Below are 20,579 nucleotides of genomic sequence, written 5' to 3'. Positions count from 1 at the left end.
TGCTGCTCACTATTAACCGCTTCGCTGCGGCAGCCAAACCACTGAGCCAGTCACAGAGCGCGGCTCTGCCCCAGTGCCCGGCAGTGAAAGGGTGCACTCTGTGCTGTCCGCAGCCCCTCCCCGCCCACTCGGCAGCAGCCGGGATAAGGTGAGGGCGGGAGACAGCGGTAAAGCGCGGCGATTGGCCAAGACTCGGCACTCTCCTGTCAGGGTGACCCCGCCCATCCCCCCTCCCCTCCTGCCTGGGAGTGGGCGGGGCCGGCGCGTGACACGCACGGTGGGTTCCAGTAAACTGCAGCTTGTTGCCGGGGGCAGAGCCGGAGTTACTCAGACATTCAACAGGCGGCGGACGAGGAGTGCGGAGCTGGACCGCTGCCGTAGTGACGCACAGCTTCGGGTTTGCGGCTGGTGTGTAGTGACGCAGCGCGGCTGTCACTCTGTGTGTATGTGCGGAGTATTCTCGCACGGAGCCGCTCTGATGAAGTGAACTGAAACTTTTGCGCCCGTCACTCTCCGCAGCCCCGGGGGACTCCCATTACTGAGCAGCTGATCCGGGAGAGTTCAGGCGTCATGGCTGAAGCCCCGCAACCCCCTCCTCAGCCGGTGGTGGAGATAGACCCGGATTTTGAGCCCCTGTCCCGGCCCAGGTCGTGCACTTGGCCCCTTCCCCGGCCGGAGTTTAACCCAAGTAATTCGGCCAACTCTTCCCCGGCCCCCTCGCTGCAGCCGGAGCCCGCAGCCGGCAATGTGGACTTTATGAGCAACCTGAGCCTGCTGGTGGAGAGCGAGGACTATGACCCGGCCGACGCTCTGGGGGTGTGCGGGGACTTCCAGTGCCAGGACCTGCGGCAGCTGCAGCAGCACCCCCACCAGCAGCAGCAGCACCCCCAGGCTGGAGCTCTGCATGCACCCCCGAGTGTGCCAGCCCTGTCCCCCGCCTCCGCCCCGTCCCCCCTGGGAGCCCAGCAGCCCCGCAAGAGCAGCTCCTCCCGCCGGAACGCCTGGGGCAACCTGTCGTACGCCGACCTCATCAGCCAGGCTATAGAGAGCTCCCCCGAGAAGAGGCTGACGCTGTCCCAAATCTACGACTGGATGGTCAAGAGTGTCCCCTACTTCAAGGACAAGGGGGACAGCAACAGCTCAGCGGGCTGGAAGGTGAGCGAGGGGTTAATCTGTCATGTAGACCAGTGATCAAGAGTTGTCAAAGTTGTCTGACTTGTAAATCAAAGTATGCAGCTTAATCAGTGTCTGTGATAGTAGCTGAGATCATTACACTAAGCTGTGACACTTGACACAATACCTGGTTTTTAAGCAGCACCTGAGTGTCAGATTACAGTGTCAGCACTTGGGTGATGATCCCTACCCACATGCAAGGTGTTACAGGTAACCTCACTCCTGGGAGTGTTCATGACAGTGGGACCAGTGTGTGTGATTTGATTTGAAAGGATTGTGTCTGGTTTTGATGGGACTCTTGGGATCATGTCTGTGTCTGTGCAGCTATTAGACAGGCTCCAAAGCGCAGACCTGATTACTGTAGCTATTCCCATAATACTGAATTAAAGTAATAGGACTCTGAAGAGTTGCTATGCTCATGCAGTCATTGTATGTGCACTATACTAAAACTTCTAGAGGGCACGCACATAGAAGATCCTAGACCCTATTGTGACCCCCACAATAGTGCATTGTGTAGTGACAAATTCTCTCCACTATCTGTTTCCTCTGACTTCATCCTGAGGAAGAGCTGAGGCTCAGGTTACCATTTTTAGTATATTGGTGAATGGTGCATGTAAAGTTATTGTACATTTATAGGCTGATCGTAAACCATTGGATATACAGGATGAATGCATAACACTTGTGCATCCAAAGTTTTATTTTCTTTGTTTTTCTTGGACTGTTGTCAGGTCTCTAATAGATTTGCTGTTTGAAAAGAAATATTCATCTAGAAAAGACACTTTAAGCAAATCGTTTTTGACATACCCCTATGTTTCTGCCCTTGCATGAACTGTTGTCAGATTTGATTGCATTGTTCCTGAGTGGGTTCCTTTGCTGACTTTCTTATCTATGAATCCGTTTATATTTACAACACTTGTGCGATGCATTAAATTAAATGGACGGAAGAGGGACTGTTTAGTTGTGTGGTACTGTTCTCTGGACTAGAACTTCCTTTTTGGCACATGCTAATGATCATGTGCGGTGTGGGTGTAATGATTTTGGCCACTTGTTACTCGCACACCAGTCTGTCCATTATTTTTCCCTGTGTGGCAAAGGGAGATCTAGATCTTCCCAAAACACACTGCAGCGGTTGTCCTGAAACTGCTTAATTCCCTCTTGTCTTGTGAAAGTACCTGTGGTTAGAAATTTCCCTCCTGTCCCCACAGATTTAATGACCTATACCTTCTTGCTTGTACATTATTTCCTAACTACTGTGGAGATTCCCACAAGTAAACTTATGAGACACTTGTTGCTTTCTTTCTTGTGAATCCACTATTTACATATTTGAGAGTTTCACATTCCTGATTGCTGCGGATATATGGAAAATGTTAACAATGTATGGGCTAGCCTCTGAATAAATTAGCCATGCTTACACAGATGTGGGTGTTTTTTGCTGACACTAGTGGCAAATGTCCGTCTCCTATAAAGACAATTTTAATAAGATTATGTGCTTACTTTTGTAAGCACTTTCAGAGTTCTTTCTTGTTTGGAAATATTATTATGGCATACTTTACGCATTTTTTTGAGTCCCAATCTGTGAGGAGATGTAATTCTTGAAAGTTATTTGTAAATAAAATGAATATTTTGAATATTCTAAATGAATGTTTTAGTTTAACAGTACTTGTCATTGATTAAACTATTACATTTGATTCTATATGGCTTATTACCATAGTGACCTCTGAATGCTAACGATTCTGATTTGATCTGTGTTCTCCGAAATGTGTATTCAGTGGTTTGGAGGATTGACTGTAAATCATCTAAATTGTTTCCTCCTCAGCGAGGCATCCGTGTCTAGTGACTAGATCTCCTTGGCAGGACTTGTTTGCCGCAAACTGACCTGTTCAGTACAAGCAACGTATTTGTTTGTCATTTTGGGAAATATCTAAATTTTGCATCCACTGATTGCCAGTAAGGCACCCTTCTTTCAGTGGTAGCTGTAGTGTCTCCAGATGCCACCGATTTCTTTGCAATACTATTCTCCCAGAAAAATAGGCAAATTCTTGATACAAAAGTTTTATCCAAATTCCTTCAGGGATTAAACTTCACATGCCATCCAAAAGACAAAAGCAAATTGTGTGTGTGCACTTTTTTTTTCATTGCCGGGGGGGGGGGGGGGGGGGCAACAGTATTTAGCCCAGCATCTTTTATGAGCTGGCAAAATCAGGAATAATTAGAGCACCTTGACAGCCCTGTGACCTGTAATGACGTGGTGATTTGCTTGCAAATCGCATCATAAAATTGTGTCTATAAATGAAGGCTTAGGCTTGAATTGAAGTTTTTCTAAAAAATAAATGGTTGTGATGAGATATCAGATTCTAAATGGAAAATAATTGGTATACGGGTGTTCAAATGCGATATAATGAAAGAATGGCTTAAATAATTGGCTGCATGTTTGAGATAGGTGGGTTCAAGGATAAATTTGACTGTGACTGATCCTCTTGTGCAATACACTATGCACACAAAGCTGGTGTCATCCCCCTAACATCCCTGGGTGCTAATTGTAATCTATTGTACTGAGTGACAAGAGTTCTTCTAACTCTTTATAGGATCTATGTTACAGGATCGTTGCCATATAGTAGTTTTACAAGGCAGCTGGTGAATGGAAACCATAGTATCACCTTGTGCTGTAGTGTAGTCTTCTAATGCAGACATGTGCATCCTTGGGTCCCAGGATCTGTTTTTTGGGACCCATTATTGTTCTGTTATATTGTAATACATTCTATTGGCAACTACTTGTTTTTGAGTCTTGGGATAACACGACGCCTCAGCTGACAAAAAAAAAAGAAGTTTGAGCGCAACTGTTATGTACTTTGTGTTTAAAGCAAGTCCCCAGCTTGTGTGCAATGGGTATACTAGAAAATCAGTCATGATCCTTAAATTGTGTCCTATTGTTTCCTGTGAAAGGTTGTGTGGGATTTAGTATGGTTAGTACTTTATTTATCTTGATGTTTGGGCTCAGCTACTGAAGGAAACTAATCTTGTTCTACAGATGAACAGTGTAGTAAGGTGGATAAGTCATGTATTGTTTAGACCAGCTACACCTGTCACTGACATGTGATATCATTAGGTGGCATGGAGGAAAACAAAATTAAACTGGGAACCAATGCAAATGTCATGGGTTTGTTTATTTTTTTAATATAGATTTACCCTTTATTTACTTCTCTTGTTTGCTCTAATATAAACATGGTCCATGGGGGAAAATGAGTGTTATTGATACCTGGGCCATGTTTATAGGGAAGAGGATATAGGCGTATCATGATTCGCTGTTATTGAAGTTTAATTACATACGTTCTGGTGATTGTGTTTGTCTGCACACAGTGGGTGAGTGAATGAGAGCTTTGATTTTTTAGGTGTGAAAACAGCAATATGAGTATATAGGCGTATATTCTCCATTGCATAAAAAAAGGCAGATAGCCATTCCCAATTTGTGTATCTCAGAAAATTATAAACCTGATGCACAGTTAGTTGAGCCTTTTAAATAACTCTGTGGTGATTATGGACTACATATGAGCAAAGTGTTTCTGCTGTAATTGTTGCATACCTTCCTTTTTTTGTTTTTTCTGCTTTACTTTGCAAAATAGTGCTTTTGCTATAAGGCAAGCGAGCAGAGTTGCATTTTAAAGAACGGATGATAAAAACAGACTCCAAAAGTGAGTGCAAATCGCCATGCTTGGTTCAGCAGAGGAAATAGCAGGGGTGGAGCAGACTGACAGAAACCCACAAATGTGGCAGATGTGAATAATCCTAGCTTCACTTGTAATATGACTAATGCCCCAAAACTCAGATGAGTCGCCCTCTACACATGTAATATTTGCATAGGTTACTCACACGGCTGTTTTATTTGGAATGTAAGACTTTTTTTTTTTTTTTTTTTTTTTTTTTTTTTATATAAACCTAACCCAATTTGAAATGTTCATTAATAGTGTGTGGGAGTAAACTGTAGGTCGGCTGCTGTTCACATTTGCTCATTAGCGTTTGTTTTTTAACTTTGTGCAAAAGCTAAAGAGGGGTAACGCATCAAATGGTTGTGACTCGTAGGTAGTGCAGAATGATCACATGAGCAAGTGCTGTATATTCGTATGTTAGTGATCGCTACGCAACCTGTGGAACAACAAGTCCCAGGATGCCTTCACAGCATGTGTGCTGGGATTTGTAGTTCCACAACACCTGTAGATTTGCTGGTTATTTTACCTCTGCACTAAGGGAATAGACTTTGATTCTTAATATTATGTCCCATTCCCCTTCCTACCCCCCTCAGTTAGAACACCAGAAACTAGCCACGGTTTTTGTTTTTTTATAAACTTTTTTTTGTTTTGTTTTGTTTGTGCTTAGCTCTGTGCAAATATTTTAATTGTAACTTTAGTTTGCTATAGTAATGGTTACATATCCTGTTCTAGGATTTTTTTCTCAAACTGAATGTCTAATCAGGTGAGAAAAGGGATGATATAATTCATCAGTACTGTATTGAGAAACATATTTTGGCTTCACACAGTTTCTTTGGCACCTGAAGAATTTGCATTGTGCATTTGCAAACAAAACATTTATATAGTAAGTATTGTGTGGTAAACGCACCCATGATATTTAATATATATACTCTTCTCCACATTATGACGATGAAGCACCAGCGCAACATACAAATGGTTGATTTGCTTTAGTTGTAGGGAAGGACCTGTTGAGCTCTAGTATTAATATCAGATTGACTAGGACAAAAGCCCATTAAAAGTTGTCTCTTCCTCCTACTGCTAATTTGGACAGTACAGAAAAGGTTTCGTTACTTTTTTTGTTATATAATATTAAAATATACATTTCTACTTTTTGCTTCAGAAAGACATTGTCAGTTTAGTTTCATTACAACACATTATATACACAGCGTGGGACGTTTATGAAGACTGTTGCCCAGGTAACTGCGAAAAAAAAAAAAAAGGCGCTGTAACCCATTGCAATCAATCGGAGTGGAGTACTGTGTTGGAAATTTCTCGACCCGAATGTCTTTTTGTTAAAAGGGTTTACATTCTCCCAATAATAAATGCCAAACATGGTCACCAACCAGCCCCCAGCTGCATTAAGTCCCCTTTCAGACTGTTCCCAGCTGTTAGTTGTCAAAAGCAGCAATCCACACTTAATGCAGGGCACTGTACAACAAATGTTAACAACTTTTTTGGTGGAGAATTTTTTTTTAAATTGAAACATTTTGCTATAACTATGTATAGCATGATAGATGGAAATAGCACACAGGGTATGTTTTCCTCTTAAATTTGTGAGCAATGAAATGATTTTTGGTGGTGAGATACAGGGGTGTGTGTGTATATATGTGTATATATGTGTATATATGTGTATATATGTGTGTGTGTATGTGTATATATATATATATATATATATATATATATATATATATATATATATATATATATATATATATATATATATATTTTCATATATGCCAGGCTCTAAAGCTCCCGTTGAACCACAACTCTCAATCTTGGCACAGCTATCATTTCTTATTGGCAATCCCTCATGTTTTGTGCTATAATGTCTCCTCTTGTTAGAATGTGCAGTGGGCAGTGATAAAAGGTCTTTCTCAGATAACATTTGTCCTAATCCATCAAGCGCTCACTCTCGTTTCCCACCTTGGATTGCATCTAAGCTTCTCAATTGCATATCAATTAAGGAATTCTATGAAGGTGCTGCTGTGGCACCAGGTTCCTCCTCCTGATTGATCAGACCTTCCTCTTCCTCTCATTTTTTGTTTGAGTTGTGGAGTATGAGGTATACCTTCCGTTATGCCAGAGGTTTGTAACCTGTAGCTTATAACTGTTGGATTAACCTCTCCATCTTTCTCCGGCATGTCTGTTTCCCAGCTAGTGTGTAAATCTTATATATAAATATCATTGGTCTGTTTGTCTGTCCATTTATGCATTCGGATATCCCTGCACAGATTAGAACGAAGCCAACACAAGGTGGTCCAGTTGGATCCTGGACAGATTTTAGAGGGGGGTTAGGGTCATGGATGGACTTACCGTTGGTGTACTCTGGGTAGAACTTTGACCTGGGGAAACTGTTCTGGGCCTTACACTGAATTGATTTGGATAACATTTAATACAAAAAACAAAAAATCGACACTGGACAGCCACCTAATGGGGGTGTTGGAGGTAACTGTCAACATTTTAAAAATAGCAGCTTAGCAGCTCTTCCAACTCATTAATAACTTGAAGATTTAAGCCCGGGCAATGCCAGGTACTTCGGCTAGTATATACACAATGCCATTTTATAGGGTTTTGTTTTTTAAATTTTATTTTTTTTCTTTAAATTATGTCTGTTTAAAATATTCAGTTGCAATTTTTATATCTAAGATTCCATGCATAAATTTCAATTTTTACCAGTTTTCTTCTATAAACTTAAAATTGGCTGTATGTTCAATGACTATTTTGTAAAATGATTATCCTTGCGACCATACTTCAGAGGAACTCCACACTTTTTTATAGTAAGCTGCAATTGCTGTATCCAGCAGGAAAATGTGTCTAGTATTTCTTTATACCAAAATACAGGGTGATGAGAATTTATAGTAAGAGGTGTGTGTGTGGTTTATCTTTTTTTTTTTTTTTTTTTTTAACAGGGGGGAGGGGGATGTTTCTTGGAGATGGTGTGTTCCTCTATATTTGTTACTGAATTTCTTATTGTTTGTGTAAGCATCAGATTGTGATAAAGATGTTAAGCTCCCTGAGCATCTTTGTAAATCCCTTACCACTTCTACATCCGGGTAATACTACAGAAACTTTGCATATGTTTAATCCTTCTGCACTTTTGCATATAAAGGACTGCTGGGAAGAAATAAGACATTCTGCAGAAGTGTCAAGGATTCTGTTATGGTATGAAAGAGAAAAGCACGTATTTCTATGTCAGTGCTGTGATTGGTATTGAATACTTTTCATAGGGACAGCTTAATAACTGTCTTCTGTATCTTGGTCCAAGTTGATATTAAAGATGTTGATATTGTATGAGGCGTGTAAACATTAGCTATGCCACCTTATAGCAAATGCCACAAATAATGCCGGGACATTTGATGCAGTACAAGGAGAGAGGTGGCACAAAGGAAATCTAATTTTACATTCCGAAATGTGTTTGAGAAATACACTAGAATTAGCAGAATAATATTTTTCATAGTCTCTCCTGAAATATCAAGTGTTTTGTTAGATGAGTATCATGTGAGAAGATTGTTACATTTTATAGAATAAGACTATTTCCACAGCAGGCCATCCTTTTTTTGTATAGGCTTTAGTTGGCATTTTAGGCTTTTAATTTCAATGTGGACTTATTGCTACTTGAGGCTGAAACAATAGTTCAGATGCACCTTATCCATTAACTGATTCCTGAAATGAAAGTGGTTCTGGTGAAGCTGTGGAGACAAGTGCATTTTATAGAGTAAGTAAAGCCTCTATATGACCTTAATATATCGTTGGCTGTGTATTGCAGAGTTGGTTAGGTGGAAGTACACCAGTTATTTTATGTGTATGAAAGGTATTGTCCATTTTTGGGCAGCCTAATTTAATGCGAACATGGGTTTCACGGCTGGATTAAGATTTGTGTGGACCCCCTGCCACAGATTCTCCAGGTGAGCAGACCAATAGAAGTGCAAGCTCTTGGCTTCCTATTGTTCTACACAGCATTACCCTCCTTAGTTTGTGACGTTCACAGCCTAGTGGGTAGACAGCGGGACCAGTTGGAAGCGGTCAGCTTTGAGCTTGTAGATTGTAAAACACTGTGACGTACTTTAAATTAGCTTCGTATTGTGTTGCTGTCTACCTACAGCTGATCCAGCATTGTGCTTGGTAGTAAACTCCCTGTAGTCGTCAGAGAGTGCTGCATTACTGTAAACCTAGAATACCACAAAGCACACACACTTCCACTTTTGCCCGACATCGGCGATCGTGAATTTTAGGAAGTTTAGAAAACCAAATCAACGGCTACGATGTGTTTGAGTGCGATTAAAAAATGATGGTGTGAGCATACACTGTTGCGATATCTGCACAAACAGTGTGAATCGTATGATCTGTGCATAGGTGGGTACCCAGCGTAGCACCTCAAATCTTTATTCTTCCCACTACTGGCTCCTAGATTTTTGTGAACTTGTGATTGGTCTTCTGCTACAACTGCTATTTATCCAATAGTAGGCATGTAATGAAGTAATAGTTTGCAGTGTTGTCCCCAGCACCTATTTCACGGGTGCTCCACTGTTTTACTTGTCACCCGGCTCTTTGAGCCCAACAGAGTCCTCTTTTATAATAGAACAAACCATGGTTTCTCCTATTAGAACAGGCATTACGTGAGCACTACAGCCAGCAGTGTGTGTTAGACCACTGACCACCAGTCTGACCAGTCCTGCTCAGACACTTTACAATATTATTGCAAAGTATTACACTGCCCCCACCTGACTACTTCTTAATGTCACCCCCCCCCCCTCCGGCAGAATTTCTGGGGAGAACACTTAGCTTGTACGAATTGTTTTTATGATCTGTCTGTTGGATAAAGACCTTTCTGTGGATGACCATGAGTTTTACAAACAACAAGCAGCCATGATTGATGCTCAGTGGTCCCTTCTGCTTCCTCTCCTCTTACTTCCTATCCTCACTTCCTCTCAAAGGTCTGATGGGGAAAGTATATGAAGAATAGGATGAGCAGTGCAGATAGGTTAGTCCACAAGTATGTTTTAGGCATGGTGCTCCACATTATACACCTTTACCTGGGAAACTTTGGTCCCAAGCATCCTGAATGAATGGCCTTATGTCTATTTAATGCTAAAATGATATATGGTTAAGTTTTTGATAGGCTATTGAGAGATCTCAAAGATATACCCATAATCTTTTATCATAGTCTTACAGGTGACACATGTGCTTTTTGGTGGCTCCAAATTAATATGGATATGTTAATATAATCCCACCAGGAATATCAGTTAGTACATTCCCTGCCTCTCAGTTATGACCCCAGGTGGTGTATGCACACAGTGTTGGTGTAAAGATGGTGCCTGCACTGAATTAATGGAGGAAGTAATATGTTCTGTCATTCAGTATGGGCAAAAGTTTTTCCACCCATTGGCATTTATAATGAGCTTGTGACAATCTATGGTCCTAATGTGATGTGGAAATAGAAATGGTCAAGTAAATAGTGTTCTAAATGTGACCGATCTAGTATCGGGAATGTACTAACTGAATTGAGTTATCGGCGATATGTAAGAATCCTTTTATAAGATAGTTTTGTGGGTCTTGGCTTAGTTAATCAAAACATGACTACTAAAATATCTCAAAAGGAAAATTAGAGGTGTTGCCCATAGCAACCAATCATACATTCCAGGGAATGATGGTTGATTGATTAGTTGCTATGGGCAAACCTCCAAATTTCCTTGTACTTATAATATTTAATCTCTTTATGTTCTCTTGTGTACTTCACACTTATAAATGCTTTATCATTTCATTCACCAGTATGTCAGATGTGTACAATAGTGTAGTGTATATATGCATAATGAAAGGGGGGAAAAAAGGAAAAAAAATCCTTCTTAAAGTAGTAAAAGATCTTGAGAGAATTTATGCAGCGGACAGAAATGAGAATGTACCAGTTACCCTCCAGCTATGTCTTTAGACAGTGTCAAAGTACTAAGGCTCAAAATTCTGAAACATTAGCATTGCTTGGAATAGCCATGGATTAGATCACCAAGCATAACAAAGCAGTTTTCTCAATTCCTGAAGCACGCCAACAGGATTATGTTGCTTAAAGCGGAATACAGAATAATATAAAACTTGTTTATTGAGCTTTAAAAGGTCAGGGAATACAGTGTAAAAACTGAAGTGTCCACTGGTAGAACAAAGGTTCCAGTGTTCCCTTAATGAGCAACTGTATTTGTTAATAGAAACTTCCCAGATCATGCAATGGTGGAGAAAAGCAAACTAGGCCCATAAATTCCAGAAGATTGTGTCTAAATCTTAATCTGCCTGTTTCCATGACCCCAGCAATAGCAATGCCAAAGGGATAATAGTTGACGAGTGCATGACCATGTGTTGCCCCTGACAGAATGCAGCTCAGATGGGGTCATTTACTGCCTGGTATATCAGTATATTGGCAGTGGAATGGCGGGTAACCTGGTGATGTCGTGACTGCCCGCAGTGGTAACCTGGGAGAGGTCCAAACTGGCTCTCCTCTGCCACTAAAACTATGAGAGCCATTATGTAGGCTCGAGGACATAAAACAGTTATTCTCGGTGAAACTGGCAAGTCAAGGAAATGTAAAAATGGGTCTGGTCATGAAGGGGTGAAAATCATCTATTAAAGTTTTAAAGAAGCAAGCAATCCATATACTTCCTGCAAGCTTTCAGTATGCAGAAATAATAGTATTCTCATAGTATTTGGTTAGGGATTGGTGTGTTGAATTATAATAACCTTTATATAGCACCAGGATTCCAAGTACTTTATTGTTGCAGCGTCCTCGGCTGCCATCCTATAGAATCACACACATCAGTCTCTGCCACATTGGAACCAGTTAACTTCCCACTGTGTTTTTGGGACTGTGTGGAAGGAAACAGGAGTACAAATGGACATTAACCTTTATGTGTTCAGCAGACATTTGAGACACACAAGGAGAACATAAACATTGAACTGTGATCCCTATGATATCCTATATAATCTGCTGTTTATCCGTTATCTGGGTGTTGTAGTGGGAACTGACCTTTTTGTTGTGTGATTTACATTTCATATCTTCTGAAATTGGACAAACACGTACCAGTGGTCTGTTCTGAAGGCAAAGGAGCGTGGACTCCTGCTGGAGAGCAATGACCAAAGGTACAAGACTTTGGAAATATCAAAATACCAGTCAGTAATTTACAAAGTCTGATAAGCAAAGGCTAGTATCATTTTATTTAAACGTGTTCGATCTGCAATGCATAATACAGTCTAAAAGCCTATTTATATTGGCATGCTCCATAGCTTAACAGTTCAGAGAAACAGATACACTAACCTTTTAACCTAAAAAAAAACAAAAAAACCCACGACTACTAACAAACATGCCGTCGACGAATGGTAACATACTGAGAAAATAGGCAGCTGGAAAGCATAGTCAATAAAACCCATATCTAGCAAGAGAAACCTATGCACTAGTACATGTAGCTTTAAACACACAGCATGTTCTCGTGTAACAAGCAAGGGGTAAATGTATCAAGCTGAGAGTTTTTCAGCGGGTTTGAAAAACCAATCATTTTCTAGCTATCATTTATTAAGAACATTCTACAAAATGATAGCTAGAATCTGATTGGTTGCTATAGGCAACATCTCCACTTTTCAAACCCCCCCAGAAAACTCTCAGCTTGATACATTTACCTCCAAGTGTGCTTCCAGCTTCATGTGTTTATGAACCTTGTGGGCACACAGGGAGAGGGAGCCTTTGTGATTGTGTAAAAATATGTGTACTTTACATTTCTCCATTGGTGACTTGTGTGACTGTTTTAGGAACTATTAAGTTGAGGATTATTTTTAATTGTAATATCCAGATACCTTTTGACCACATGCAATGCTGCAAATGTCAGACTTTTCCTGTGATATTTACAGTATGCACACAGTCCTGTTATTAGAGCACATAGTTGTCCGCATGGACACGTTGCTGCTGCTCAGGCACAGTCAGACGACTTCTCACGACCAGACCTTTATATGCCCTAGTGCGCTGTGCTACCTGATCTTCATTACAATATATTGTTCTGCCCTTTAAATACCCACTTCAGTAACTATTCAACCTTAAGAGTGGATCATAATAAGTACATACAATGTATAGGATAAAAGTATTTATACGGTGCAATTAGTCAATATTCAAATATGGGCACTTTTTTTGGCCTAGATGTTTATAACTAACTAGGTCTGTCGTTGGAAAATAGGGATAGGTGGCTATGAGTATATCGAGCCACACAGAAGGAAGACCCTATATAAAAATAAATATGATGTGCACTCAACACATTTTTAAAAAAAAAAAAAAAAAAATGTTTTTGAAGTATAAGAACTTTACTTACAAATCTGTGCACACTAAAACATTAAAGGCAAATACATTCCCAAGACAGGTTAATAAATAATGGTTCTCTGAGGGCACAGTTCAGCTACAAAGTTACAATTATGCCACATTAGGTTGCCTCAACATGTGTCTGCAGACTGCAAGAAATACGCAAGCGAAGAAAACATGAATGTAGTGTTAAAGTCCATTGGGTCACTTTCACCTAGTGGCTTTGATCTGCTTGTGGTGTTTCTTTTTTTTTTTTTGAACATGACAAACAGATTTTTACACAGTGTCAGGGACAGAGGTTACAAAATGCTCCCAACAATTATTATTTTATTTTTTTTGAGAACTTTATTTGTAATAGCCATCACACAATATATACAAAAAAGTAAGAGCCTTGAAGGCCAAAGTAAGTGACGATGTACAAGACAAAGAAAATGTAACAACCAGAAATGGTGCAAAGAAAGTGAGCAGGTTATATACTGAGTTAAGCGGCCGAATTAAGGCCTAGAAAATAGAAATGAAGCCTGCGGTTATGGGAATATTTTGTTTTCATGTTTAAAAGTAACCACAGAAGAAGATAAAACCTTTTGATAATGGTTCCCAGAAATGAAAGTAGTAATCAATATGGCAAACACAGATCAAGCAGCTGTAAGAAGGGAGACTGTAATTCCCCCTGATGGATACCACCAGGAAAATGTTTGATACAGCTCTAAAAATTTAAGTAAGCAATCCTGAAACTATCAAATGTAATACTGAATCAAACATCTCACGGATCACCAGATTAGATATATAAAACATTTATTAAACATCAAAGCGAAATATAAATATTCAATTTATAAATAAAAGCATCTAAAAATGGGTAGAAGTAAACTGTGTAATATTAGATCTGTAATATAAAACAATAGTAAGAAAAATTATGCTTAATACAAATTCTGTTTACTACGCACAATTCCATCTGACTAATAGGGGTAGATTCAATTCCCCAAAAATTTGTGCGAGGTGCCTCCGGAACGGCCGTTAGTCGCCTTGTGCGGATTTTTTTTTTTTTTACTATTATTTACAGAAATAATGCTCACCTTTGCTGCCACCCCATAGAGATGCGAGCAAAAGTGAGCATTAAGTTTGTTCTAAAAAAAAAATAATTTGATTCTGCCCCATAATAACAAATTGTCAAAACAAAATTGTCCATAAGATGAAATAAATGTAGAGTCTAGAATCAACCTGCTGTTATGATAAAATGTGAATGTCACAGAGTTGGATGGTAGGGAGGGATGCATAGGAACAACTAACATCCCAGTGAAAATGGTTGGTATTACAAATGATCCCAAGCTTGTTAGAAATTGTGGTTAATTAACTGTTGTGTCCACTTAAATTAGTCATAACCCATAGCACTGAACTGCATCCAGCCGCCCAAAATGCGTCCCGTGGTAGCGATGACAGCTGTGTGTGAAAAACAGGTTCTAGCTATCATTTATTTAGTACATTCTACAAAATGATAGCTAGAATCTGGTTGCTATAGGCAACATCTTCATTTTTCAAACCCGCTGGAAAACTCTTAGCTTGATACATTTACCCCCTGGAGTTTGAATGCCATAATACTGTGGGATAGCCGGTTAATGACACAGACGTACCAGCGTTTAAAGGGGGCTATTTAATTGTTAGCGAGATTCCCGGAAAAACGAGCGCTCAAAATATATTAGCGTTAATACGGTAATATGCGCGTAAATACCGTTAATACGGTATTTTACTCTCTGAATTTCATCTCGCAGTTCAGGGAGCTGCGAGATGAAATTCAGCGAGTAATTACCGTATTAACACTAATATTTTTAGAGCGCTCGTTGTCCGGGGATCTCGCTAACAATTGAATACCCCCCAAAAAGTGGTTCAAATGCTCTCCGTGTTTTTGTACTTTAATTCATAAGAAACTCTCGAAAATCGCTGGCAAGTGGTCCTTCCAGATGGAAAAAGTGCATCTAATACAAATTCAACTTGCATGGCCGAATCTTGATACCCATATGAACTCCTAACGCGTTTCATTACACCATAACTTCTTCAGAAGAAAAAGTATAATGACTCAATGCTCTCCTGAGACCTTTTTATACAGGTGAACTCATCAGTTCATCAATTAGTTTCAACAATTCAGCTGGCGATCCGTGAGAAAAATATATTCCCTTATAAATTATAACGTCAATATTGATAAAACTGAAAATAGAAAAGAAAAAAAGAATATAGATCACCAATAAGCAGTTATCTATCTAGATACACAACTACCCAAATGAAATTTTTATAGGGCCTGCAATTCTCACTCTTATAAGATGTTATTAAGCTTCATTGAAACCATCAGAACAGGCGGCATTCATCTTGTGCATCCAAACTACTTCCTTTTGACACAATTTGTTATTATATAAATGTTGATAGCTCCAGCAAAGTTCGTACAATTGGGGACAAACACCGTAATAAACAAACTGGGTAAAATGGACAAAGAGGTGAGAAGTCCCTGCTCCCAAACTATGGGACAATAGGACTTGGATACATGATGCTGTCTACATATTGCATTTCGTTCCAGTCAGATTACAAAAGCAAAACAACTGATTTTAGTATGCTATATGATCCAGTCACACAGCAATGTTTCTCAGAGGGTTGTTGTCCTGTGTGAATTGTGTAACGGGTGGTAATCTAGTGAGGCTAAGAAGGTGGTTGAGGAATATTATAAGCTTTCCTGTGGGTTTTCAGAGAATGCTTGAAGGTTTGTAGACCAGAAGAAAGTCTTATTGGGTGAGGGAGGGAATTCAATAAAGTGGGTGCAGCTCGAAAGATGTACTGTAAACAGGAATGGGAGGATGTAATGAGAGTGGGTGAGAGACACATGTACATTGTAACAGATATATCACAAAATGTTACAATTAAAAAATATCTGATATATTGAATTTTTTATTTATAAGGGTGGAAACCATTTCTTTAAATCCATGTGTGATCTATTTGCAAGTGATTCAGTTTGCCTTTGCACATCTAAAGATACCACTTAATGGTTCGGCTAACCTGTTTGATAGAGGTTGCACCTGATTAGTGTGTTTAGTTTATTTTTTTAAGAAAACCAGGGCCAGTGAGGTGTGTGTTTTTTTTTTTTTTTTTTTTCAAAATAACTTTCAGTGTTTTCTGGGAGAAGTTTGTAAGATGGAATCTGAGTTCATAAGATAGGATAGTGGCTACCAATAATCCTTTTGTTTTGATGTGATGCACTATTGAACTTAGAACTAAAGGCCATATCTGTAAACAGTCTTGAGGGTATAGTTACTAAACCATAGGTTTGAAAAAGTGGAGATGTTGCCTACAGCAACCAATCAGATTCTAGCTGTCATTTTGTAGACTGTACTAAATAAATCATAACTAGAATCTGGTTGCTATAGACATCTCCTTTTTTCAAACTCGCAGTTTTGCAAATATATCCCTTGGTCTGATTCTTCTCTTGTTTGACTGACCATAAATTGGTCCTATCTAATTCCGTAACCTCACTGTACATTTTCTGTGAATGGTCCAGAGGGTAACCTGTTATTAAATGAAACAATCATTTCTTCTGCCTGATGTTCAAAGTCCACAGAAGAACAGTTGCGTCTTAGTCGCATTAACTGACTTAGGGATGCTTTTCTTCCATGCTCTGTAGTGAGCACTGACATAGTGAAGAGAATGATTGGTATCAACCATTTTCTTAGAAGTCTAAGTTTCAATTTTTGACTCCTTGATGGAAAGAAATCCGATCCTAGAACTCCCCAGAGGCCTCACTAACTGTGTAGCTGAATACCCATTTTTATATGGTTCTGTTTATAAATTGTATATTTATACTTTGCTTTAATGTTTAATAAATATTTTATGTATCTTATCTGGTGATTCGTGAGAGATTTGTATCATTATTACATTTGATAACTTCAGTATTGCTCACTTTGGATTTTATTGCTGTATCAAACTATGTTTAAAAGCACCTATTACCAGCCTGAGTATTGTAATAAAATAAATGCTGCAGGGCTATAGGTTAGAGCAGAGGTCCTCAGACTCCCAACAGTTCATGCACAGGTGATTTAATCTATTTTTCTGGGCCTGTACTTATCCCACCTGTTTCTATAGACACATCCTGAAAACATGACCGGTTTGTAGCTCTTGAGGACGGGGTTTGAGCACCTCTGCTGCTGTATAACCACTCACACCTACATATATTAATGATGACGTCTACAACCCACTGGGAAAATGTGGTTTTCATGTTGTGTAAAATGATTCCTTTCATATAACGAGGGCTCTTGGCACCGCACATTGTACATGAAAGTGCTTCAAAACTCTCAGCCGGATTTTTACAAAAATTGCATTGTCTCCTCAACACGTGTACGATATCTGCAAAGGGTGCACTTGTCAGTACATTAGAGTCTGGCCAGCCGCTGCTCCATAATGTGTGTACGTTTTTAAAAAGGGTAAAAAGTTAAACTTAAGTGTAGCTTCTGCCAACACTATAAGATCAAATGTACCAATTATAATTGGATAATAACTATATAGATGAGTAATTACTGTCTGCTCAGAGAGGATTTAAAGCTTTTTATAATTGCAAAGTTATTCGTTATACAGCAAGCTAAACAGAATTGAACCAAGACTAGCAATTAATTTCACACACATTAGTATTTCATGATCCTGTTATAAACAGTCTTTCCATTATGTGCTCGTATTCACTGACACTTTGTATATACAGTCTTGTTTTCCATTAGAATTTTTAGTCCCCATTTGGACCCAACTAATGCTAAGTACACACTACAGATAATTTCTCCCGATGCGATATCTTTAACAATTTTACCAATTACTAAAAGTCCCGATCAGCATGACGATTCATGCGTACACAATTTACCTTCAGATCTGCGCTCTTCATCTCATAACTATTGGCTGAATGATCGTGGCTCTGTAACCTCCATGGAGATTCGCCTACACTGCCGCACGTCCACATTTGCCCGACATCGTTCCACAGTTTATAGAGATTTTTAGTTCGATTTATAAAATCAAATGAAAGGATATGATGTCCTTTGGTATGATAACAGGAATGTGGGAGCGTTCACATTAATGCAGTATTGGATAGAAGTCCAATGGGGCAGGGAATGATGTGAGTGAGCTCTCTGTACAGCGCTGCGGAATCAGTGGCGCTATATAAATAAATGGTGATGATAGAAGTCGTTTGTGTGATTGGCACGATAATGGATGAAAAACCTGTAGTGTGTACCCAGCTTAAGTATAGATAACCACTTGCACAAAACCTACTAATTTATGGTTTAATTAGAAGATAAACAAATGCTTGTGGGGCATGTATTCACTATCAATCCTTGTGAAACCTGCTATTACACTGATTAGAGTATGTACAGATAGTGGCAGGCCTATGGTTACAGAAGTAGTATATTCTGATCTTAACAAGAGCAATGCATTTGATACATTGAAGGCCCTACAGTCACTACTTAATCAGAGGTTGTAAGTTTTTGTACCATGTGTTCTTAACACTTTGAGAAATGGTATAGAACAGTGTTGGCTAACCTGTGACACTCCAGGTGGTGTTAAACTACAAATCCCAAAATGCTTTGCTAATATGTAGCAGCTTATTGCTGGAAGGGTATGATGGGACTTGTAGTTTCACAACACCTGGAGTGTCACAGGTTAGCCAACACTGGTATAGAACATAAACGGGGAGCCCGTTGAGGAGTGAGACAGACTTGCAGAGCAGGAAAACTCTGAACAGTGATCCCCAATGCGGTTTAACAGTTGGGTGGTTTTTTTTTTGGGGTTTTTTTTTTTAGTTTTTTGTGGTTTGTTTTTTTAATGCTTGACAGCAATGCTGAGGAGAGATCTAATTTCTTATGAAGTAATCACGGTGGCTTGGTGGTTAGAACTTCTGCCTCACAGCACTGGGGTCATGAGTTTGATTCCTGATCATGGTCTTATCTGTGCGGCGTTTGTATATTCTCCCTGTGTTTGCCTGGGTTTCCTCCGGGTGCTCCAGTTTCCTACCACACTCCAAAAACATACTGGTAGGTTAATTGGCTGATATTAAATTGATCTTGGTCTTTCTTGGTCTGTGTGTGTGTGTTGGGGAATTTAGACTGTAAGCCCCAAGGGGGCAGTAACTGATGCGAGTGAGTTCTATGTGCAGCGCTGTGAAATTAGTGGCGCTATATAAATAAATGATGATGAACTGGTGCAGAATACCCTTTAAATTTAACTTGGTCAACCCAGTACCTGTTTTGTCACGCATACCTTGATTTGCTCTCATAAATGATAAAGCTGACCTGCACAACAGCACAGGTCAAATACAGAAATAATATTATGTTGGGATCAGGTTGCAGACTTATTTTGACTTTCTTGTATAACAATAGACCAGCTACAAAAATAGGCAGCAGTTGTTTACATGGCTGTGCTGATCAATTAAATTATGTTTTGGCACCCTCAATCGTTTTTCTTTCAAACTGTTTATGCCGCTTTGGTGTTTTTCATGTGCCGTGCATTGTTGTTTTTTAGTATATACTAAAAACATGTTCCTAATTTTTTTTTTTTTTTATATGAAATTGGTTTCACTGGGGGCTTTGTTAATCAAAAAATAAGAGCACGAAAGCAGAATGACTTGGTTATTTTTACATCTTCCTGTAAAAACAGCCCTACAACCGATCCACAATGAGCCGTGATGTATTTCCTCCGCTAGCACGGAAAATGGACCATTTATTATTTCAGCTCTGACTCACCATGAACCTGCTGACACTGGGATGTTTTAAAACCTAATCACAAGGAACAGGTTAGGGCAGAAACCATGGACGCCAGGTCTGGGGATTACCTGCTTATTACAGGTTGTCGGCTTTTTTTATTTAAAAAAAAAACACCAAACAAAAAAAGCTACTTGGCTCAGTTGGCTGGCCGTGATCTCTAGTAATTTAGATGTACATTTAAGGTGGTGGTGGTAATAGACACATTTCATTAGCTGTGCAGTAAATATTTACATCTGTATAGTTGTGTCACTTGAAAAAGCTGGCCTTGGGTAATATTCTTGAAGGCTGAAATCTATCATTTAGAAGCTCTAATTACATACGTTCTAAATGGCAGTTAAGCTTTCTAGTAACCTTCTGAATGCTTATTAAATCCAGTGTGGTGCTGTGTTATTAGAGTTTAAGAAGTCCTTGGGTGTGGATATTCGCCTGCTCCTATTTAATGGGAGATGACTAAGTATGTCAGCTTTGCACATGCATATAGTTTGATGAGCTTGTCATTGTGAATATGCTAAACAGGGACCAGGTTATATAACGATGACCTAACACTCTGCACAGAAAACATATTTATTCCTA

The 20,579-nt window shown here is 39.5% G+C and overlaps 1 protein-coding gene across 1 annotated transcript in view; it reads left to right on the top strand.

The window, feature by feature from the left end:
- The first annotated feature begins 281 nt into the window (after positions 1–281).
- The window catches only part of FOXO1 (forkhead box O1), a 42,102-nt gene continuing 21,804 nt past the window's right edge, over positions 282–20,579 (top strand). Inside the window, exon 1 of the mRNA XM_075199040.1 lies at positions 282–1,155. Coding sequence (XP_075055141.1) covers positions 571–1,155 — 585 coding nt within the window. The 5' untranslated portion in view covers positions 282–570. The remainder of the gene's footprint in view (positions 1,156–20,579) is intronic.

The sequence above is a fragment of the Mixophyes fleayi genome, chromosome 2, assembly GCF_038048845.1.
Source record: "Mixophyes fleayi isolate aMixFle1 chromosome 2, aMixFle1.hap1, whole genome shotgun sequence".
Classification (NCBI taxonomy): Eukaryota; Metazoa; Chordata; class Amphibia; order Anura; family Limnodynastidae; genus Mixophyes; species Mixophyes fleayi.
Note: the sequence above shows the minus strand (reverse complement) of the source record. Positions and strands in the feature narration are given on the sequence as shown.